We start from the raw sequence: 24,621 nt of genomic DNA on the forward strand, positions 1-24,621 counted from the left end.
CTTTGTCATGTAGTTATTGCAGCAGGTCTAATAAACTTAGGTTTGTCTGATCAACAGGTTTTCTGGAGGTCTTTTGGAGAGTCAATAAGATAGTAAATAATGATTCTGATTTACAACTTGAAAAAGAATAATGTATCTAATTTCTTGATTGGATTATGGAAATGAGTTTCATTCTTTTATAGCGATACAGTATACAAGATAAAATAGAGAAAAAAGCATTCCTAAAGACAAAGTAGGCTGTGACATTTCTAATCCCACACCTCCATTGAAACCCACTGCCATCAAGTTGATTTCAACTCATAACAACCCTATAGGACAGAGGAGAACTGCCCTATGGGGTTTTTAAGGCTGTAAATCTTTATGGAAGCAGACTGACACATCTTTCTCCCACAGAGCGGCCGGTGGCTTTGAACTGCCAACCTTTCAGTTACCAGCCGAGCACTTACTCACTGTGACACCAGGGCTCCTATCCCACAGCTAGACCGGCCTAAACAGACATGTCTGCACAGACATAACGTGTCTGCACTGACCTTGAATGTCTCTACTCACACTCTTATCCAGGTGTGTCTAAGTCTACAGCCACCCAGGCCCGGACACACTCACCACTCACATACCCAATGCCCTGAAACACCAAGGCCTAGGATTCTTCCATGTCCATATGGGCTTGCCCACACCCATGCACCCATTTGACAAGGCATGATGAAAACACAAAACCCCAAAAATACAAAACAGGGGATAAATAATGTCAATTACTTTCAGCAACCGTGAACGAATCTGCCCATTTTACAGCCAACTTAGCTTTCAAATGTAAATTATAAAATAAGAGATTAATGGATCAACCCCCAAGAAACAACAGAATAGTATATATAAAAGCAAAACAAAACAAAACCCATAAAATTTCCAGGCCAGCTCTACTAAATTGAAAATACCCAGGGATAGTTCTGACATAGCAGAAAAAGCAAGACAGTTGGGTCCAGTAGACCTGGCTTCATTTTCCACCTTTTCTCCTTCCTAGTTGGGTGAACTCAGCCCAAGTCACTTCACCTTTCTGAGCCTCAAATTCTTCATCTATAAGGTAGGTATTTAATTTGACAATTACCTGTAAATTATAAAGCACTATATAAATTAAGAGATGAAATGAGTATTTTTTATCATGTCTTACTTTGAAATAGTTACATTTTTGTTTGTTTTTAGTCAATTGCTTACCTTCAGCTGAACCTTGTCTGATGCAGAATGCCCTAAAGAATGAAACAAAAAGCCATGACTTACTATAAGTACTTCACTTTTCATCACGGTTTAGTTTTATTAAAAGCAAAGTGGCAGTTTCTACACAGAAGTGGCCATATATTATTAAATTCTCAATTAACTGCATCTTCACTAGAGGTGAATTTTCACTATTAATTTCGTGATTATTCCCATTAGTGACAACTATTTCTTGCATTTCTGTAGTATTACTATAACAAAAAAAGGACCTTTCCATTGTTGGTTATTAAAAAGTACAATGTTTAATTTAGTTGAAATAGAATATACCAAAAATAGCTGCCCAACAACTCTTCACAAAATACAAGACTTCCAATCCCCCAAAGATTTAATTGAATGGTATTTGCCAAAGCAAATCTTTGATGAACACTTGGCTAACTCAAGCAAATGACAATGGACTGTAAGAGTGTTTGTAGTTAGCCCTGTCAATCTGCATAACTTCAGTAGCACAGGTTTTTCCCCTTTTATTGACTGCTGAATATAGGCACTGTACACTAAGGCACACAGGTTGGGGTATTAACTGCATTTTGTTGGATGAATTTAGAGAATAGAAAAGAAAATACAAAAATTTACTTAGACAAGTAAAATAAATAACAGTCTATAATTTGAAGCAACTATGAAAACTCTCTTCAAAGAACTGAGGCAAAGTCTTACCCTTGCTACTTTGAGGAATGTTTGTTACTTCAGGATCATCCTTCACATTACATGAAACATTTTTTGTTGGTGTTTTTGCTAGTTCTGAAGCTGTAAACAGGCAAATTAAACAAACAAACATTTCATGGACAACAGCAGATAAAGAGGGAAATAGCCTTATTCCACTTACATAAATGCTTATTAAAAAAAGACTAACCGCTACTTTTATCTGAAAAATAAATAAATCTACCTATATTAAGAGTACTACTCTATTCTGTGGAACAGAACTTCAAACTCATATGGAAACCAGACTTACTGGATCCACTGAGGCTGGAGGAATCCCCAAACCTAATGGCCGGAAATAATTTTTAAACCTTCAATGGAAACTATTCCATGAAACCATCACTAATTTAACAATAGTTTAGCCCAATTAATAAAGAATGTTTGCCTTGAGCATGGCACTCTTACAAAGAATTACCTATATGAGTGTAAACCAACAACAGTTAATCTAAAGCACAGACAAGAACTTTAAGAGGTAGAGAGCCTAAACTAATGGTGATAAAACAATATGGGTAGGGATGGAATGGTGATACAATGTGAAGTATGTAACCAATGTTATTGAACTGTTCATGCAGAAATTGTGAATGGATGTGTTTGGTTGTATATATTGCCACCAAAAATAAAATATATTTTTTTTTTTAAAAAAAGAGTACTACTGCTTTCACCTTTATTCAGTCTTCCCAATATCTTCAAAACTTCAATTATCCACAGGTCTCTCAAAAAAAGTACAAATTAAGAACTAACTTTGACCCTGCTGCTTCCGTTAATTATTGTGCTCTGTTCCACTCTTCGCCACTGCCAAACCTATACTCCTTCTATTTCTTTATCATATATACCTGAGGCACATCTTTGCTAAGGGGTGAGAACGAAGGACCAGAAAGTATGATCTACAATTAAGTGAAAACCGTGCACGTTTAAAAGTATATTTTAAAATCCCTTAAATCTCCCATAAAGTATGGTATACACTATACCTACAACTCTATAATATGCATGAATAATGTAAAACATATAGCATTGAAAAGTTGGCTATTTCTTCATGATTATTCCCATTAGCTCCCGTTTTTATACTCCAATACTGAAAATGACCCAAGACTTTCATGATAGTCTCTACAAATGTATTGGCTTCTTCTTTTTCCTTAATCTCCTTGATCCTCTCTCACCAGGGTTTTCCAATCTTTTCTTGAAATTATTCCTCCCTCTGGGTCCAATGGCATTATTCTGGTTTCTGTTGGTGGTTACTCCATCTCTTCTTCACTATTCTCATTTTCCCCAACATTTTACCTATAGGAATGCCTATGGTTCAGTCTTTGGTTCTATTTTTATTGTGGTAAAATATATACAACAAAACATTTGCCATTTCAATCATTTTCACACGTACAATTCACTTCTCTGATTTTACAAAGCCTTCCAATCCTTCAGGGTTTATTTCTAGCCCCAAATATTCATTAGCCCAATTATATTTAATCATCATTAACGACGACAATTAAATATACCTTCTTAGTTAATACATCTTCTTGGAAGTGGTTGGTTAAATATACCTTCTTAGCGAAGGTGAATATGGATTACAGAAATCAGAAAAGCAACATACCTAGTTTAGCCATCTTTTCAGAGTGTTTTCTATTTTGAAAAGAATAAACTTTATTCCCACCATCTGCTGCAGAGCCATTTTTCAAGGATTCTGAAAGAGAAAATGCAACATGCATTTAGGAGAAAGGGCAAAGAAAAGAAAATACAAACATTAAGTTAGAAACTTAATATTTGTATCCCTTGTTGCCTTGCAAGGAGCTCTGTTAGTTCAGCGGTTACGCACTTGGCTGCTAACCAAAAGACTGGTGGTTCGAATGCACCAGCCATTCCGTGGGAGAAAGATGTGGCAGTCTGCATCCAGAAAAAGTTCAACCTTGGAAACCCTATGGAGCCGTTCTACTGTCCTAAAGGGTCGCTATGAGTCGGCATTGACTCAGCAGCAATAGGTTTTTTGGGTTTGGTATTGCCTTGCACAAAGGTCTCTTTTAACAATACATAAAACATTAAAAAAATACACAATATCATAAAGGAAACAAGAGATCACAACAGAGGACTGTACCAAGAACTTGAAGGAGCTGCACTAGTGTTGTGTTGGTTGCTGCTCAGACCAACCTCACCAAGATGAAGCCAAATTTTCAATTCAGTTCTCACACAGAATTGCTCTATTTCATGGTCACAGACTTAACCCAGAGGTAGTCACCTATTTTTTTTAATTGACCACAAATTACAAATTAGCGGGGAAAAGTAGTCAGAAAAATCTAGCTTTTATTATAGAAAGTATACAATTCATTCTCTACCTCTCACCCGACATAAAAAGAAACAAAACTAGTAAACTTCATTAGAAACAAATATTAGAGAATATATTTATGACCTTGGAGTAGAGAAGGATTTCTTAAATAAAGACACAACCCACAAACTAATATGAAATTAGATTGGAAAACTTTTTTAAAGAAATCTAATTATATCAATGTTGGTGGAAATGTGGCAAAATGGGAAGTCTTATACACTGCCTATATAAGACCCCAGAAATATACCTTGTAGAAATTCTAGCACATATGCATAAGGAGACATGTACAAAAGATGATTACTGCTGTATTATTTGTAATACAGAAAAACTGAAAACAAATGTAAATGTCTATCATTAAGGGACCTGGGAAATATGGTATATTCATACATGAAATATTATACAGATTAAATACAAATGAACTAGGTCTCTACATATGTCAATGCATAATTCTAAAAATATAAGATGAAGTGAAAAAACTTACAGAATGATATGTAGACTATGATACTGTTTCATAAAATTTCAAACACACATAAAATATATGTTGTTCATAGATACACAAAAATATATGTAAAAATACAAAAAACGGGTTAGAGGAAGATGTATTCAATTTATAACAGTAGTTCCTGTGGGGAGGGAGGAAAAAAGAGACTTTACTGGTTGTATTTCTTTCTTGAAGCAAACCTGCAAAATACAGTTGTTAACTGAGGGTGTGATTTAAATAGCTGTTATATAGCAGAAGTGCTCTTAATGGAATTTAACTTAACTGGCTTTCTCCAATCCCCTCTTTAAATAATAACAACTGATACCTACAAACACTCTGAACACTCGTAGCTAGAAGTCTGCTCTCTAGTACAGCAGTTCTCAAAGTGTGATCTGGGAAACTGAGATGTTAAAACTACTTTTAGAATAATATTAAGATGTTATTTGACTTTTTCACTCTCAACCTCTCAAGAGTATACAGTTAGATAATCTAGAGATTACATGACATGTGATGATGTCATCACCCTGTAGGCTAATGAGATGTGTGAAGCAGATATGAAAACCTAGCAGTCTTCTATTAAGCCAGATATTTGCAAAAATGTAAAACAATATCTTTCTCAGTAAATTTTTTTCATTTGGAAATAGTTGGCTTTCATTTTAAAAATATATAATTTACATTAACATGTCATGAGTTTATTATTGATATTTTTAAATAAATTAATTTTTTTTAAATTTCAGCTTTCATTTCTAATATAATAAATACCAATAGATATAACCTACATCAATATGAGTTCTATGGGGTTCACAATAATTTTTTTATACATAAAAGGATCTTGGGACTAAAAAGTTTGAGAACTACTCTTTTAGTACAACTCTGCACAGCAGCTCCCACCAGTTGATTATGTATGCCGGAGTCCACTGTAATTGTTCCTAAACCTATCTATGCTATGCCAGAAGACTTTTTTGAAAAAATCACCTAATATTTGATACACAGAAAAGAATACATGCAGCACATATTATGAAGCAAACAACAAACGATATACTCACAAACATTTAAACAACCAAAATATTATCAACACCACTTGTCTACTTGAGTGCACCTTCCATATCCCTCTCCCTAAAAGTAACTACTTTCTTGAATTTATTCCTTGCTTTTAAAGAATAGCTTCATCACAAATGTAATGTAAAAACATTGTCTACTTTTGTTTCTTTTTGAGTTGTACCAAAAAAAGGACATCACATTAAAGTCTCCTTTGATTTGCTTTTCTCTCAATATTATTTCTAAGCTTTACTGACATTATTTTGCATAGCTTAGTTCATCTACTTTCACTGCTGTATAATATTCCATTGTGTGAACATAACACAACTTATCCATTCTCCTGTTGATAGATATTTTGGTTGTTTCCAATTTTTGCTATCATAAATGGTACTGCATGAATATCTTACATGTGTCTTAGATCCAGTGCACATGTGTATGAGTTTATTTAGGGTATATATCTAGTAGAATTGTTGAGACATAGAGTCTATGAAAGCTCAACATTACAAAATAGTACCAAACTTTTCCCAAGCAAGTTTAAGAGTTCCCATTGATCGGTAATCTGTATTTGCATTAACATTTAATATTAACCAGACTCCTTAATCTTTGTCAATCTAGTGAGTGTAAAATGAATCTCATGGGGAAAGGTGTCTTAATTTGCATTTCTATAAAGATAAGCAACAATCTATATGTCCAACAATAGGGGACTTGTTAAATTTTGGTACATCCATGTAATGGAATAGTCTCTGTAGCCAATAAAAAAAGACAGAGTAGAAAAATATTTAATGATACAGATTTTTGCATACATGACACATTAATTGCAAAAGCATGCTATAACAATCTCCTATTTTATAAACACAATCATATAAACCTCTATGTGTACATGCATGTATAGACAGAGGAAACATACCAAAATGTTAACAGTTCCATGCTCTCTAAAACATGCATTAACAGGACGGTACTATTCCCAATGGGGTGAAAACTGGTTTGGAGAAGGAGTGCGAAAAAACCTTTTCTTAGATATTACAATGGTTTGCAGTCCTTCAAAAGGTCACAATACATAAACAGATATACATTATATCTGTTGTTTTAAATTTCATGGATGGGAATGATTAGGAAAAAAATGTCTAAAAAGTTCCCTTAAACCAAAAAAACCAAACCCATTGCCCTCATGTTGATTCCAACTCATAATGACCCTATAGGGCAAAGCAGAACTGCCCCACAGGGCTTCCAAGGAGTGCCTGGTGGATTCGAACTGTCAACCTTTTGGTTAGCAGGCGAGCTTTTAACCACTGCACCACCAGGGCTACAAAAGGCCCCTTAAAGGAAGATAATGAAAAAATGGTTGAGAAACATTATTCTAAAGCATAGCTTCCCAACCAGTGTACAGAAACAAGAGGTAGGATTACAGTGTGCTGAGATACTGACCCCTCAGGCATGTGAGGATGTCGTTCAGGGCCTGCAAAGGGGGTGGGATTAGGAGTTAGAGGCCCAGGAGCATTTGTCCTTGGTCTGGAGCATCCTACTCCATTTATTCCAGTGTGTCTCTCCAAATGTCACTTGCTGTAGGTGCTGATATGTGAACAGATTAGAAGGACTGCTCCAGAGTTTCTATAATAAATACTCATTTTTCTTAATAAGAAGAAACAATTTTTAAGAAAACAAAAGTTTATCTTTTAGAATATTGTTTTAAATCTCTTCTTAGGCCTAGCAGAATAGGTAGTCGAGAATTCAAAATTCTATTCAGAATATGTCCTAAAAATGTAAACTGCTTAGTTGGGGACTTTTAAGAGAATCCACCTTACCCTCCAAGCCTATTGAGAGATAGGGGTCATGTTTTATACTACATGACTCTGCCACCATCATAGTTAATGAACTAAGGAGCAGGCACAATAACCCAATATGGTTCATCTGTGGGCTTTCCAATTATATGCCATTTCTATGTTCTGGATTAAAAAGATGAACTGAGCTAAATCCATTCTTGAGAATCTGGAACTGGAGAACTGAAAAACCAAGTCATTTAACATTGGGAACTAAACTAGAAGCATTGAGACTTAAGAAGACGTGACAGAAAGGTCAGGAGTGGTCATGACGGACATTTATAAGCCAAGTATGAGAGAATAAAAAACATGTATGTGAGGGTATCTTAGTTATTTAGTGTTGCTATAACAGAAATACCACAAGTGGGTGGCTTTAACAAATAGAAATTTATTTTCTCACAGTTTAGGAGGCTAGAAGTCTGAATTCAGGGCACTAGCTCTAGAGGAAGACTTTATCTCTCTGTCAGCTCTGGAGGAAGGTCCTTGTCTCTTCTGAGCTTCTGCTCCTGGACAGCCTTCACGTGGCTTGGCACTATATCTCTCTCACCCTATCTCTACTTTGCTTGCTTGTTTAATCTCTTTTATATCTCAAGAGACTGGATCAAAATACACCCTGTATTAATCCTGCCTCATTAACATAACAAAGATAATCCATTCCCAAATAGGACTATAACCACAGGCACAGAGGTTAGGATTTAGAACACATATTTTATGGGGACATAACTCAATCCATAACAGAGGGAGATAGGTGGCACAGAAAGAACAGAGCAGGTGCATAGAGACGATATGAAGGAGACGGGGAAACCCACGACAGCAGTGTCTCGCAGTTTTAAACATTATCACAGTTCCAACACCCCTACTGACAACAATACTGAATTTTTTTCTTGATTTTTATTTTTTTTAAGACAGCTTGAGTGGATCTTACTCCTGGTACCCAGAAGAACTCTAACTAAAATATAATTCAACCTAAAAAATATTTTAAGTATAATATGGCAGGGATTGGGCTTAGGTGTAAAAAGAAAACACAAACAAAAAGTAAAACACAAACAACAGTGGCAAGCCTAGGTTTGAACAACATTACTTCCTGGAATATTCCCTCCAACTATTTCTGTAAAGAACATCAAGGTAATAACGAAGTGACTTGCTTTATGAAATTACTTTAAAATTAGTTAAAATATAAACATCTTAAAAAAATCACTTTTAGAGTGGCTGGTCTGTAGAGTCCCTCTTTCTAAAAATAATTAAATACAGGACTGAACTGACTGTTTGTTAAAAAGAGAACTATGGAGCAAAAATGTGAAACAAATATATAGCACACCACTGCCTAATCTACCAGACTACTTCTGTGTATCCTGCAAAGCAATTATCTGCTATTAGCAGAAATATTAGTGTACATTCCTCCCCTCAAATACCTTGAACATCTCTTCCCAAAACTTCCACATACTTCTGATCTTTTAGGACTTCCTGGTCATCTTCCTCCAAGTCACATTCTGGCTTCTTTATTATTTTTTTTGCGTTGACCAAAAGCTGAGTTCGTTCTTTTTTTAATTTAGCTCCTGTAAGTACATCCAAGGAATTAGAACATGACAGGTACAAATTCTTTTTAAACATTACTTATATTGTCATTACTTAAATCCAAAAAAAAAAGATTCTCAGTGTTTTCTCTTCAATTCATTGAAAGTATTGACATTCTTCCACATTGTTATAACTAAATTTTAAAAAATCTTGAAAGGGTATGCTTGCAGTCCAAGTAACCACACCTTTTGATTACAATGGGTAGTTATCATTTACCACTACTTCTGAGCATTTCATATGAGGCTTTGTTATTTTTTGTTTTTCAATTAAAGTTTGAATAAAGTAAACTAAAAATCAAAGTAGTTGTTATTCACAACCTTACTAGATCAAATACTTTGTGCTATATCTTCAAAATAGAAAGAATTGTTAAAATATTTTAAAAAGTGAAATAATCCACAAGCATTACATAAACATCTCTACAACTATATAATCACTTAGTACCTCCTTCTCTATCAAGAATGTGATTAAGAACATCATCATCCCCCACAAATCGAACCTCCAGCATCTTGTCTTCCTTTAATTCCAGTTTATTCATCACTGTCAACCTAAACAAAAGCAATAAATCACTCAAAAGTGATGAAATTCAACCACTAAAAAATTAAACATTAACATAATGAATATATGTATTTGTATAACTTGTAAAAGTCTTTTTTTTTTTTGGTTTAAAAGCCTCTTTAAGTATTAAAAATATATTATGAATTACTGTGTTAATATGTTTTTGGTTGTAGGTAACTGAATTTTATTTTTCCATATGTGAAAAATAAAGGAAGAAGGGAAGAAATGTCTGAGATTTGGAAAAAGCCAACTCTGATTAAGGTAACTAAAATGTAATCTCAGGAAAATAATTCTTATAAAGAAAGCTGTAACCAATCTACCAAACAACCACATTAACAGAAAGAGGGTGGATTAAACACAAGAGTTTAGAAAAGGGGTAGCCAAGCAAACAATAATGGTTTGGCAGATTTTACTATCTGTTCACTAGAGAGATATAGTCTGTTGGGAGAAGTCTATGATACTACACTGGTGCACCAAGCCTGGATCAAATAACCCTCAGCTTTTACTTTTATTGCATGCTCACACACAACTTTACAATTATTAATTTGGTTTTCTAGGTATCTTGGTAGCTAAAGGGTAAATATGAATCTTTCCAATACTTTATTGATTTCAGAGTTCAGTTGGCAACCAAAAGCTTCATCAACTGTGGCTACTCTGACAAAATTTAGTTTCAGAACTTACAAAGCTAATGGCCTGAAACCAATCAATGATGATTCCAACACATCATACCCAAAAAATGTAAACCAAGATGCAGTGAGCCCAGTGAATTTTTTTCTCTCCCCTTTCTCTTGTAAATCCTGTTTTTGTCTTTTCTCCTGACAAGAGGAACTACTGACTGTGACCCTCATGAGACAAAGTTATTTGCATACAGATAACAAAATGGTGCCAAGTTTTCTTTTTAACAACCATTACAATGCAATTACCTGTTTCAGTTTTCATTTACCTTTAAAGGTATTACACATTCTGCAGCTGGAAAATTCAGGTAGAATCACCTGTAATTCAAAAAAGAACTCAAGACAGGTTCAGCTAACAGAAAAGCAAAAGTGAAAAGGTAAAATCAAGGAGTCCATGAATGTTAAGAAACAAGATGAACACATAAACTTAGTCCTTATAAAGCCAGAGTTAAATTATGATGGTGTTGTAATGGTCAAAAGATTTCTACCATTTTGGCCTGGAAGCCCTATAAGCTCCTCTTATATTGAGATCAGGATATTAGAGAGAGGGGAGAAAAGGCCAAAATTCGAGCACTACTATGTATCAGATGGAGTCCCTGGGTGGTGCAGTTAACACACCAGGTGCTAACTGAAAGGCTGGAGGTTTGAGTCTACCCAGAGATGCCCTGGAAGGTAGGCCAGGTGATCTACTACTTCTGAAAAATCAGCCACTGGAAACCCTATGAAGCACAGTTCTACTCTGACACACATTGGGTCACTATGAGTCAGAGTCGACTCAACAGCAACTGGTTTTCATGCTATACAGAGTTTTGGCTACTTTATATGTATTCTCATTTAATCCTCCCAACAACTCTATGACATTTATACTTTGCATATAAACATAACACTTTATAATCTATATGGCCACTACCAGTAAAATGTGCTTCTGGATCATTTTTCTAGTCATGATATTTTTCCTATTCTAGGGCACCCTGTTGTATTAGAGAAAAAGTTTAATGTATCTATATGACATTTGCATAAAGAAACTAACAGTTTGGGGGGGGGGGCTGTTTGTCAGGCACTGTATTAGACACTTTTAAGTACACCAGCTCACTAAATCCTCAGACTATTGAGGTAGGTATTACATATATTGCATATAATTTTCCCAATTTACAGATGAGTAAAACTGACGTTAGGTATTAAATTACTTGCCCAAATTGACATAATTAGAAAGTGTATTAGGGCTGATACCCAAGTTTGATGAATCCAAAGTCCCTGATCATTCTATTATACCACACACCTCTCCTGCCATTAAATAAAAATCTGTTAACCTAAACTCTTGCTTTGATCTCTAGAAACTATTCATAATATGTCTACTCATTTTCCCATATGGAAGTACTTCAAATATCCAAAGATTTATATAGACAGCAGTAATTTTCTGGTTCATTAGGTTAAACATAACCAGTTCTATAAAGCAAATATGGCATGCCAGATTCAGCATAATTTATGTTATTTTTACTTAATTATATACTGCTGTGTTCCACAAAGGACTTGAAGCAGTGGTAATGAACAAATGCAATAAAACAAATGATAAACTATAAATACTAATAGGGAGTGTGGACCGGGGAAAATACAAAGAATAGTAGAAAATGAAAATACAAAGAATTTTTGGCTCTGAGCTTCCTGGCAACCAAAGTGAAAAGGAGGAAAGGTCAGTTACATAATTCTCATTAGCAAAAGTTTAGTAGTTCCTTCAGGGGAATAAGAAAGACTTTCAAAGAAAATCTAAAAACAAATATTCTAGGTAACTGAATATTGTCCTAGATAATTTCCTTATGGTATTTTGCATAAGAATGGCCAGGACAGAAGCAGCCTAACTCTTGTTTGTTGTTGAATTCATTTATACACAAATTTCCTTATCTAGATTTTAAGGCTTCTCATTATATAGTACAGAATCAACAAACTGAAGAAATGTCTACAAAGACCTTCCTTCTCCAACAGTCTCTGAAAAAACAAAACACTACCTAATAATCACACAATAAATTAATGTGTCATATTTAGTGACCATCTATGACCCTTCAAGGAGCCCTGGTGGCACAATGGCTAAGCACTTGGCTCCTGATCGAACTGTTGACGGTTTGAGCCCCCACCCAGCGCTCTGTGGGAAAACGATCTGGCGATCTGCTTCCATAAAGATTACAGCCTAGGAAACCCTATGGGGCAGTTCTGTCATATGGGTCGCTAGGAGTCCCAATTGACTAGACGGCACATAACAACATGACCCTTCAAGGCACTGGCTTGGGTGCTTACTGTGAGTTAGCTCCTCTCCAGGAGTTAGGGGATAGAAAACTCACACTCAAAGTTAACTGCAAGGCAATACAGCAGCACCTAGTGTTAACAGCAACACACTCTCCTTTGAGAGCAAATAAAAATTTTGTTGCAATTTTTTTTTAACATAATCCTTTAAAAAGAAAGTGGTATAGGTTAACGGTTAAGCACCAATTTTAATATTATACCTTATAGCTGTGCGATTTTGGGTCTCTTAAATGAGATCATGTGCCTGGCATATGAAACTGCTCATTAAATGTTCTGGTAGTATTGGTATCTTTACTCTAAACTTCAATTTACCATGCAAATCTCATGTACATCTCTACATTTCATTCAACATCTAACAACAGAAAAAGTGCTCAATCAGTGACGAATGGATTATGCTCATTTAACGGGCAGTGCCATTACACAAAGGTGCAGGACCATGCTATTTACTCTTCTTCCAAATGTTATTTAACTAAGGGGCTGTCTCATGGTTCCACTAGGAAATTTTAGTCTAATTTGATTTCAATTGTAAAATGAATAGTAACGCATCAACATCCTTTTCATTTTAAAAGCTGTATCGAAGGATCCTAGTTTATCAACATTTTACAACCAAGCACTGACCCAGGGTGACCGTTCAGTTAGCTGGACTCATTTGGTGCTTCCAGTCTGGGATGACATCAAAGGTTGTCGCTATAGTGTAGTTCTGGGATGCAATCTCTTAACCTTTCATCTCTCATTGTACCTGCTCTGCTCACGGGGCGCTTTCCTACTTTCGTTACAGATTTTCATGTGTTCTCCTTTTACAAGCAGAGGACTCCTCAGGGCAGGGAAAGGGCATGTTGGTTTCGGGCGTCCCTAGCATGGAAGGGTTATCACTGCTGGACGACAGGCAGACGAACAGTCTTCCCAAAGGGGGCCTCTCACTGCAACAAATACCACAGACTTCGCCCTGGGCCTCAGCTGCTGACCAACGGGCTGCGCTCCGCCAGCCGGGGGTCCTCGGGCCGCCGCGACAGGGGGCCAGCTTGGGGAGAGCGAAGTGGGAGGCGCAGCGACCCTGCCCTAGCTGCCGGGGGTAAGCCCTGAAACACAAAACCCGGGATGCAGACGCCCCAGCTCGGCTGCTAAGGCTGAGCGCAAGGCAACTCACCTTAGAAGCCCACAGCCAAGGAGAAAGAGGCAGGCTGCCCCGTCGTCCCACAACGTACCGCTAGGTCCCCGCCGGGCGTGGCCCTGGCCGTCTTGCGCCTGCTGGACGCCGCCGGGCGGAGTCGTCGCAGCAAGGAAAGCTGCTTTGGCCCCAGCCAGAGGGGCAAGTACTCGGAAAGAACGCCAGAGCAGGACTGAGTAGGGAGAGGAGGCCCACTGGGGGATGGGAGGCCTGCCAGCCGCACACCAAATCTCCCGCCCTGCTCAAGGGGCGGTGCCCTGGACAGCCAATAACTAGCGAAGCCGGCTGAGAACGACGGCTCTGCGGGCCAGTCGGCGTCGGCCAGTCGGCACCGCCCACCAGGAAACCTGAGGGAAAACGAATCCCCGAGCGTTGGAGTTCAGGGCCTTTCCTTTTCTTTTTCCGTTTCCGGGGAAGGGAGAAGGAAGTGTTCGTTGTATCTAAGGAAATCTGAAATGTTGTTTGGAAAAACCGGTGGGCAATCTTAGAAGTTATTACTGATTTTTAAAATCTTTTTTTTTTTTTTTAAGAAAAAAGATGAGGACTACTTGCGAGTTTATTTTTTTACTTTTTCCTCTCTTGGTGTAAAAGGTAGATCTTGTCCATCTCCAGGATTTGGAGGAGGGGAAATGGTCCTCTATAAAGAAGAGAATTAGGGCCAGGGCACTGAAGATAGAGATGGGATCAGACTGCTAATAGGATGAAAAGGAAAGATAAATAGAAGGATTCCAAACCTATTTCCGGTGGAGTCAGTTCACACTTATAGAGACCCTATATCACAGAGTAGAACTGCGCCATATGGTTTCCAAGGTTGTAAATCTTTACAGAAGCAGACTGCCACATCTCTCTCCCACGGATCAGCTGGTGGGTTTGGACCTCCAACCTTTCTGTGAGCAGCCAACCAATGGCTTAACCACTGCACCACCAAAAAACAAACCAAACCCGTTGCTGTCTAGTCCATTGCAACTCATAGCAATCCTATAGGACAGAGAGAACTGCCCCACAGGGTTTCCAAGGAGCAGTTGGTGGATTCGAACTGCCAGCCTTTTGCTTAGCAGCCATAGCTCTTAACCACTGTGCCCTCAGGGTGCCACCAGGGCTCCTTAAATAGAAGGAACAGAGGCAGAAAAGATAATGAAGAAAAGGAAAGAACCTGGCTGGGATACAGTATTATCCACTAACAATACTATATATTTTTTTTAAGTATAAACATACAAGCAATTAAAAGAACAAGATAGGAGCTAAGTTAAAACAAACCCAGGCCTGCAAAGGGCGGGGGGGAGACAATAAGAATCAAGCCTCTTCTTGTCACAGAACTCCAGATAGCCTCAGAAATTAAGTTTACAGGAAACTCTGAAGTCAGAAGAGCAGCATGAAATCTACTAGCTAATAAGCCATACTCCTGCCAGCTGAGCTTCAAGTGAGTTTTAGTATCACCAAACTTTTCGATAAAGCCTCACCTTGCAAAGAGACAAAACAAATAGATCAAGAGGAAACAGACTATACAGAACCCAGAAGAAAACTTATTCCAAACTAACAAAATCTCAAAGATAAAAGATTTTATATCTACAAAACAAGGAATATAAAAAAGAATGTGATAAACACCTCATGAGATTTGTTTGAAGTCTTAGGACCATAGTAGTGGGAAAACTCGGTCAATTGGCATAACATAGTTCATAAAGTTTTTGTTCTACAGCTTAGTTTGGTGAGTAGTTTCTGGGGTCTTAAAAGCTTGTGAGCAGCCATCTAATACTTATTGGTCTCTACTTGTCCAGCGCAAAAGAGAAAGAAGGACACCAAAAACTCAAAGAAGAAACTAGTCTGTAGGACTAACAGTCTACACAAACCATGGCCTCATCAACCCTGAGACCAGAAGAACTAGATGCTACCACCACGAACTTCTGACCAGGGATACAACAGATGGTCCGGGATAGAATGGGAGAAAAATGTAGAAAAAAATTCAAATTCTTAAAAAAGGCCAGACTTACTGGACTGGTTGAGACTAGAGGAACCGCCCAAAACTATTGCCCTGACATACTCTTTAAACTTTGAACTGAAACCACTCCAGAGGTCACCTTTCAGCTAAGTAATAGATTGGCTTATAAAACAATATTACCTGTGTGTGCTATGGATGTCAGAAGAGACTATGAAACTTGCTCCTGAACCTCGAATAGCTAAAGCAAAAGTAAGAAATGATGAAGTAAAAGAGCTGAACAGAAGATTTCAAAGGGCTACTCGAGAAGACAAAGTAAAATATCATAATGAAATGTGCAAAGACCTGGAGGTAGAAAACCAAAAGGGAAGAACACACTTGGCATTTCTCAAGCTGAAAGAACTGAAGAAAAAATTCAAGCCTCGAGTTGCAATATTGAAGGATTCTATGGGGAAAATATTAAACGATGCAGGAAGCATCAAAAGAAGATGGAAGGAATACACAGAGTCACTATACCAAAAAGAAGTGGTCAACGTTCAACCATTTCAGGAGGTAGCATACGATCAGGAACCAGTGGTACTGAAGGAAGAAGTCCAAGCTGCACTCAAAGCACTGGAGTAAAACAAGCCTTCAGGAGTTGACAGAATACCAATTGAGATGTTTCAACAAATGGATGCAGCACTGGAAGTGCTCACTCGTCTATGCCAAGAAATTTGGAAGATAGCTATCTGGCCAACCAACTGGAAGAGAGCCATATTTATGCCTATTCCCAAGAAAGGTGATCCAATCGAATGCGGAAATTATCTAACAATATCATTAATATCACACGCAAGTAAAATTTTGCTGAAGATCATTCAAAAGCGGCTGCAGCAGTACATCAACGGAACCACCAGAAATTCAAGCCAAATTCAGAAGAGGATGTGGAAGTAGGGATATCATTGCTCATGTCAGATGGATCTTGGCTGAAAGCAGAGAATACCAGAAAGATGTTTATCTGTGTTTTATTGACTATGCAAAGGCATTTGACTGTGTGGATCATAATAAATTATGGATAACATTGCGAAGATTGGGATTTCCAGAACACTTAATTGTGCTCATGAGGAACCTGTACATAGATCAAGAGGCAGCTGTTCAAACAGAACAAGGGGACACTGCATGGTTTAAAGTCAGGAAAGGTGTGCGTCAGGGTTGTATCTTTTCACCATATCTATTAAATCTGTATGCAGAAAAAATAATCCAAGAAGCTGGACTATGTGAAGAAGACCAGGGCATCAGGATTGGAGGAGGACTCATTAACAACCTGCGTTATACAGATGATACAACCTTGCTTGCTGAAAGTGAAGAGGACTTGAAGCACTTACTGATGAAGATCAAAGACCACAGCCTTCAGTATGGATTACATTTCAATGTAAAGAGAACAGAAATCCTCACAACTGGACCATAAAGCAACATTATGATAAACAGAGAAAAGACTGAAGTTGTCAAGGATTTCATTTTACTTGGGTCCACAATCAACACCCATGGAAGCAGAAGTTAAGAAATCAAAAGACACATTACATTGGGTAAATCTGCAGCAAAAGAGCTCTTTAAAGTGTTGAAAAGCAAAGATGTCACCTTGAAGACTAAGGTGTGCTTGACCCAAGCCATGGTGTTTTCAATTGCCTCATATGCATGCGAAAGCTGGATGATGAATAAGGAAGACTGGAAGAATTGATGCCTTTGAATTGTGGTGTTGGCGAAGAATACTGAATATACCATGGACTGCCAAAAGAACAAACAAATCTGTCTTGGAAGTACAACCAGAATGCTCCTCAGAGCAAGGATGGTGAGACTACATCACACATACTTTGGACATGTTATTAGGAGGGATTAATTCCTGGAGAAGGACATCATGCTTGGTAAAGTAGAGGGCCAGCAAAAAATTGGAAAACCCTTAATGAGATGGATTGACAGAGTGGCTACAACAATGGGCTCAAGCATAACAATGATTGTGAGGATGGCGCAGGACCGGGCAGTGTTTCGTTCTGTTGCACATAGGGTCGCTATGAGTCGGAACTGACTCAATGGCACGTAACAACAATAACGCTATGTTCCTTTAAAAAAATCATCTATATGAGATCAAATGGTCAACAGTTACCCTGAAGCACAGATGAGAAGGTAAGGGGAGGCAAGGAAACTAGATTAATGCAAATGGAACAACCAGAATGGGAATAATGAGAATGTTGACACATTGTGAAAAGCATAACCAATGTCACTGAACAATATGTAAAAAAAAAACCCAAAACGAAACCCATTGCCATCAAGTCGATTCTGACTCATAGTGACTCTCCAGGACAGAGTAGAACTGCCCCACAGGGTTTCCAAGAAGTAGCTGGTGGATTCATACTGCCAACCTTTTGGTTAGCAGCCAAGCTCTTAACCACTCTGCCACCAGGGCTCCAAAAAGCCCCTTAGGGGAAGATAATGAAAAAAACACAAAATATTTTTTTTAAAAAGTCATCAAATTTATATTTTTAAAGGAAAAATAATTCTTAAAGTTTTATTTAATTTTGAAACAACAGACTGTAACATCAAGATATCGGCTGCAAATTTTTCTTCGCCAATGACTCATCTGTCAGCACAATGAGGAAAATCACCATATCTCTACATATTTTTCCTCAGGGAGTTGATTGATTTAAAAATGTGAAATCATTTTTTCAAGTTTAATTATTTTTATATTCAAAAGATTTTTTTATCCAAGCCATATTTTACATGATCAAATTTAAGAATATGGTCTTCTCCATTTATATGTTTCAAATTGAAATGTAATCTAAATAGCTGCATCCATACCAGTGAAAGATTCAAATGACCAGGTAGGCCTTAAGTACAAATTAAGCAACATTTGTATTGGTTCCTAAATTTAGGAAATGCAGTGAACTTTTGTCTTTACTGCCAGTAACATGAAAATTTTCATAAGGATGCTATTGCTCCTTAAATCTCTTTTGTCTCTGGATCTTTTTTTTTTTTTGAACAGTTCAGTTTATTCAATAAAACTTTGAGCACCTACCTGTCAGGAATGTAGGGTGCAGATATATCCCTTAATCTTAAGGAATTTAGAGTCTAGTTGTATAGAAAGAATCAGATAATTTCTATACACCAAAAGTGTAAGTGAGAAGTTAGTAGTATGTACTGAAAACTACAGGGTAACTACCACCTACCCTAGGTTGGGTGGATGGGGTAGCAGGGGAAAGCCCAACCCAACTTCAAACAGTAAGTACGATCTAGTCAAGCAAAAGAGAATGGGTAGAGAAGGGGTTTCAGGAAGAGTACAGTAGTACAAAACTGGTAGCAAGTCATAAAAGATGCGGTGGGAGAAGTAGGTCTCAGGTCCTTGTATACTAGGCTAAGGAGCATAGAATTTATCTTCCATGATGGAACCACTGAATGATTTTAACTAGGAGACTGACGGCTGTTTTACATCACTCACTAACGAAGACACATTTGAGAGAGGCAAACTAGCTAGGAGGCTATTGGAGCGGTCTAGATAGGAAGATTAGACCATGAGTTTCAGCTTTAGAAGTAGAAAGGAAAGGATGGATTTGCAAAATAGGATGCAAAGTCAGCAGGATTTGAGGACTGGATACAGAGGTGAGGGAGAGGGAATATCCTCCAACCTATCCTTGCTTGGCTAGGTATCAATTAGGGGTGGTGATGTGAGAGAGACTGCAGATAGAGGGGAAGGGTGGGAGAGGAGGAGAGTTTACTTTGGGGCATCTTGACTTTGAGGTACCTGAGGGACTTCCAAGTATTCTGCAGACAGTGGATATAGGAGTCTGAAATTCAAGAGGCCAAGGCCTAGAGATAAAGATTTAGGATAAAGGATATAGTTGTGAACTTTGAAGTGGTAGGGGAGAAGAGGAAATTAACAATGTTCTAGCATGATGGCCTCCATTTTATGGAGGATGTAAGACTTGAAGCTGCTGAGAAAGTGGTACTTAAAGTGATGAAACTTTGGAACAAACTGAGGGAAGTGAGAAAGAGGGCTGGTCAAGAAGTACAAGGAACTCAAAATGCTGAGGGTCTCAGGTTGGGGCCAATGAAGTTGTACTAATACCTACAGTGTTCAGTGGTCTGGGTAAAGTAGTAGAGAAGGCAAACTGCAGCACTGACATGGATCAGAGTATTTACTTATCTTGGTATATTTATGGACTTTCTTATGGTGTCAATTACATTTTATATATTTCTCTGGGAAAAAATTTTATTGAGTCAGTGGTTTTGGATAGAAGAGGGAGAGTTTAGCTATGAATGCCCAAAATTCAATTATAGGATTATAGAGAGGAATTTTCAATCCTGATTGCACATGAAAATTACCTGGGGAGCTTTTAAAACTATTGATGCCAGATCCCACTACAGAGTTTGAATGGGGCCTGGTTACCATAATTTTAAAAACATTTCCCAGGTGGTTTTCAATGTGCAGCTAGTGTTAAGAACCACTGAGCTAGAGAGAATGAAAAAATAGGCAATAAAAATTTTTGTCAGACATGAAACGACCTAGATGGTATGCATGAAACACATGCTTGATATGGGTACCATAGATCTAGAATGTCAGTGGCAGATGCCTGAGCAAATAATTTCTGCCCAGAGACTTTTTTAGATGTCAATTTGATTTCAATCATGCTCAAGAGAGAATTATTTATGTTTGACCATCTGGGATGAAGAGAAAATAGGCAGCCAGAACCCACTTATCTCCAGGTTGTTCTTACAGCAGTGATGAGGCAGTGAATCCCCCACAAGGCACACACAGGGTGACATCATCAACTTAGTAATGAAAGACCTGGCAGAGTAACCCTTAAAAAAATATACACACAATAATTCAAATTCTGGGAGACTAGCTTTAGAAAATAATTCTCAATACAGAAAAGCTTTACGGTTGCCATAAAGCCATTATTAACATTAACAGAATTATGAATAAGCTAAATCTATAGATTTCTTAAAAATTCCATAATTATTTTACTTTGAGGAAATGAAGTTAAAGCCTGTTTGGGAAATTCCCTTCCGAACACTGGGGGAATAAAATGAAAATCCTACTTAATGTAATAGTGTTTTTTGCTAAATTATATAATGATTCAGAACTAATTTTGTACTGGTCAGCATGTCATGGCCATAAAAAAATGTTTTGATTATTCCTAACGTGTGTTAAACACTGTTCCCTAAGTAAAAGTGCCAAAAATGACTGGTCCTTCAAGTCAGTCTCACCCCTTTCTGATTAACTTCTTGAACAAGACTAGGACTATTACCACATATTATACCATCCTGTTTGGATTATGACCCATGACCAGATTAAAACCTTTAGAGGCCCTAAGCACAAGATTTCTGCCCTCCTTTGAACCCACTAGTTGCTCCGTGGGAGAAAGATGTGGCAGGCTGCTTCTGTAAAGATTTACAGCCTTGGAAACCCTGTGGGGCAGTTCTACTCTGTCCTATAGGGTCATTATGAGTCGGAACTGACTCAACAAAAGTGGGTTTTTTTGGGTTTATGACATTTAAAATAATATTAGATCATAAAATAATTGTAATTTTTCAATTTCCCCATGCTACCTGACAGCTTTTTTGTGTGTGGGAGGGAACCGTCAAACATTTTTAAGTTTTATATTTGGGAGCCTCCTTTACTTTATTATGCTCTAAATCAGCCTTTCTCAACTGAGGTTCCTCCTATGAACCCACAGAAAGACTATTTTCTTAATTCTCCTGAGGATGGTGCTTAACTAGAACCATTGTATACACATAGGAGAAAAGTTGATTTATAACTATGGATGCCTAGGGAATTAGGGCTTAATTCTTTCATGGATTTAGTTTGCCTATTGGTAATCTAGCTCTACAGAGATCCAACCTTCCCTTTCTTCCCATCCCACGGAGGCCACGGCCTTATGGGGACAGGGCAGGTGTTTGGCAAGTATACCAACAGCTAGGAACAATCAACATTGCATGAAGCAGTATCTTATGATGGGCAGGTACACAAATCCATGAGTCTGGGTGTCTGTGTTCAATCACAGCTCCACCATCTCTAGCTCTGTGACCTTGGGCAGATATATATATATTTTTTTAAATAAAAGGAGAATAATAGTATTTTTCTGATAGTATTGAGTATTAAATGCATTACTGCATTTTCTTCAAAGAGCAAACAGCACATCCTAAGCACCTAATGTTAGCTGTCATTGTTCCATTCACGTGGGAAGAATCTTTGAATCATAAAATATTGTGGCCTGGACCAGACATATGAGGTATGAAGGATAGTGCCTCCACTATACTATTAATATCACAATTTTATTACAATAACTTAAAGGAAAGTAATTTTTCACTTTGTAATTTTTCTGTATTTTCTGAGGTTTTCAAAATGAAAAGTATTACATTTTTTAAAAAAGGACAAACTTGGAATTGTCAACTTGTAAAACTCTTACTTCCTAACTAACACAGATTCAAGGAGAAAAAACATAAGCTTTGTGAGCTGCCTTAAACCATTCTCCTCCGGAACTACTAGTCTGTATCAGCAGTTTTGGATTCTGGTATAATACACAAGATACCAAAAAGACGATATGCTTTGTATTGCCTGAATTGAAATGGAGAATAAAGCTTAGTCTATAGGCAAGGAATAACAGCCATAAGGAAAAAAGGCACCAAGTTTTTTCTAGGAAGTGTATGCAAAGGGAAAGGAAACACAGGTCTGGGGCTCAGCCCTTGATTAATCCCATGTTCCAAGAGAAGGCTAAAGTATTTTTAAAAAACACAAGTGTGGGAAAGACAAAAAAGTGTAATGATAAGACAACTAGCTGCTGGTGAAGGTGTGAGGAAACAGGCACTTCCATACAGTGGTGAAGAGAGTGTAAATGGTACTGTAATAATGTTGCCTCCCCCTCTTTTTTTTTTTGGTAAAAACATGAACAACAAAGAAAACATGGACCTGGAAAGAAAATGTTTTAACATCTTGGTACTAGAAATAGTCGTGGTACACCTAAAACTGATTTGTTTTATTTTAAAAATATCTGATAATCATGTAATTAATCTTATCTCTCTTTTTACATTGGCTGCATTAAAGTTCAGTGCTAAGTTTGTTGTGTCCCAACAACATACAGAAATTTTATGGCACATAGTTTATGTATTAGTTTCTCTCCTGCCTTCATGTTCTTTCTTACTTACTTTATGATTTATATGTAATTATAGCTATTGCCTTAACTTAAAAGAGTGTGGCATAAAAAAAAAGTTCAGACATACATAAATAAAATGGCATGCTTTGAAAAAAAATATAGTGAAGGACCATTTTAAAGTGTAAAATTTAGGTCAGATATAAAATCAACTCAGGGAAATTCAATGAAAAGCCAAATAAAGCTGTATTTTTATACTGTACAAAAGAAAATTTACATTCTTAATGTAACTAGATACATCTAGGGAAAAATTACACATCTCTCAAGAAGCACAATATTTAACATCTTAGATATGTATCTGCATTGCAGACTGATACTGAATTTTATACATATTTATTTACAATAACTTAAAATATTTTCTCATCTCTGGCAAGTATTTACAAGGTCAACAGTGACTACATTTCACATTTCAACAATCAACAGCATTAACCAGTTCAGTAAGACAGTTAATGGCTTACATGCACCAATAAATATGATCTTAAATGTGTGTTTTTTTTTCTTCAACTCTGAAAAAAATGAAAGTTTTCACTAGTTGAAAGGACATCATTCAGTAGAGATCATATTTTCTGCATGCCTATCGTTTTTAAATTTTCACCAGCACTATTCTCCAAATACTTAATAAGTTTGTACCAAGCTATAGGTTGATGCTGGTGAGAAAGAAGAGCTGTTCTATACATTTCATATCCTTTTATCAAGCAAACATATGCGAGTAGGTATTTGTTGCTTATTTGTCCACTGTGACAGAGATCAGACTATATAATGCCAAAGTAGTAAAAAATCCTTCAGAAATTGTAGCTCAGTAGAGCAAAATTATCATGAGAAAAATAGTGGGAAAATAATCTTCAAACCATAATAATAGTTTTACTCAACCAGTTAAACTGAATGTAAGGCCAGCATAATTTTTAGAATAAGAACCAAAAAGATTCATTGTAAATTAGTAGATCAACTTACTAGAAATGCTTAAAAACACCACATGGAGCATATCTCTCAATTCCGTTTGGATGATAAAACTTAAAAAAAACTACATTAGTAACTGTTAGCAAATATTCTCTTTTCAAAATAGTCTGATCAATACATTCATTACTTTTTAATTACCACTTGATATGGAAAAATAATACATAGAACCTGTTTGGAACATCAGTTAATATACAATTATATTTCATGTTTTCAAAAAAGTCATCATTTAATAGTCTAAATAAAACCTTTAGTTCTTATTGGTTTTTACATTACAAAACTAGTATTTTAGCTTTTTTTTAACCCAATTATGTTTTTCTGCAAAGAAAAAAACACCCAGTGATCCTGTACATAAATTATGTAAACGAACCATACCATTTAAACCAATACCATACGTACTAGAAATATTTGAAATTGCCCATTTACAGAGGTGCATATCCATAATTTCCCCCCTCAATTTTATTTTTTAAAACAGTCATACAATATACCAATTTTAGAAATATCCTCCCCTTTTTATTCAATACTGACAAGCAAAATCCTTAATTTGACTTAAGGGACATGAAAATATTCCACTAGGAATATTGAAGACATAACATTTAACTGGTACCTTGCTGGAAGCATAGAATGTTGTCATTTTTACTGACATCATAAAATCTCAAATGGAATCTTGCAGCTACTGTATGCCT

General features: G+C 36.9%; 1 protein-coding gene across 6 annotated transcripts in view; it reads right to left on the bottom strand.

Moving 5' to 3' along the window:
* Positions 1 to 24,621, bottom strand: part of ORC2 (origin recognition complex subunit 2) — a 155,490-nt gene that overhangs the window by 33,232 nt on the left and 97,637 nt on the right. For 2 of the 6 annotated variants that reach the window (XM_023732975.1, XM_023732976.1), the window contains 5 exons: positions 9,620 to 9,723; positions 9,016 to 9,159; positions 3,542 to 3,631; positions 1,915 to 2,004; positions 1,207 to 1,238 (listed from right to left, as the gene is read on the bottom strand). In XM_023732975.1, coding sequence (XP_023588743.1) covers positions 1,207 to 1,238; positions 1,915 to 2,004; positions 3,542 to 3,631; positions 9,016 to 9,159; positions 9,620 to 9,723 — 460 coding nt within the window. Of the gene's footprint in view, positions 1 to 1,206; positions 1,239 to 1,914; positions 2,005 to 3,541; positions 3,632 to 9,015; positions 9,160 to 9,619; positions 9,724 to 10,656; positions 10,726 to 13,849; positions 14,063 to 24,621 lie in introns of those variants that run through there. The other 4 variants (XM_023732977.1, XM_023732978.1, XM_004378214.3 and 1 more) reach the window with 4 other exon arrangements.

This window comes from Trichechus manatus, unplaced genomic scaffold (genome assembly GCF_000243295.1).
Source record: "Trichechus manatus latirostris isolate Lorelei unplaced genomic scaffold, TriManLat1.0 scaffold00056, whole genome shotgun sequence".
NCBI lineage: Eukaryota > Metazoa > Chordata > Mammalia > Sirenia > Trichechidae > Trichechus > Trichechus manatus.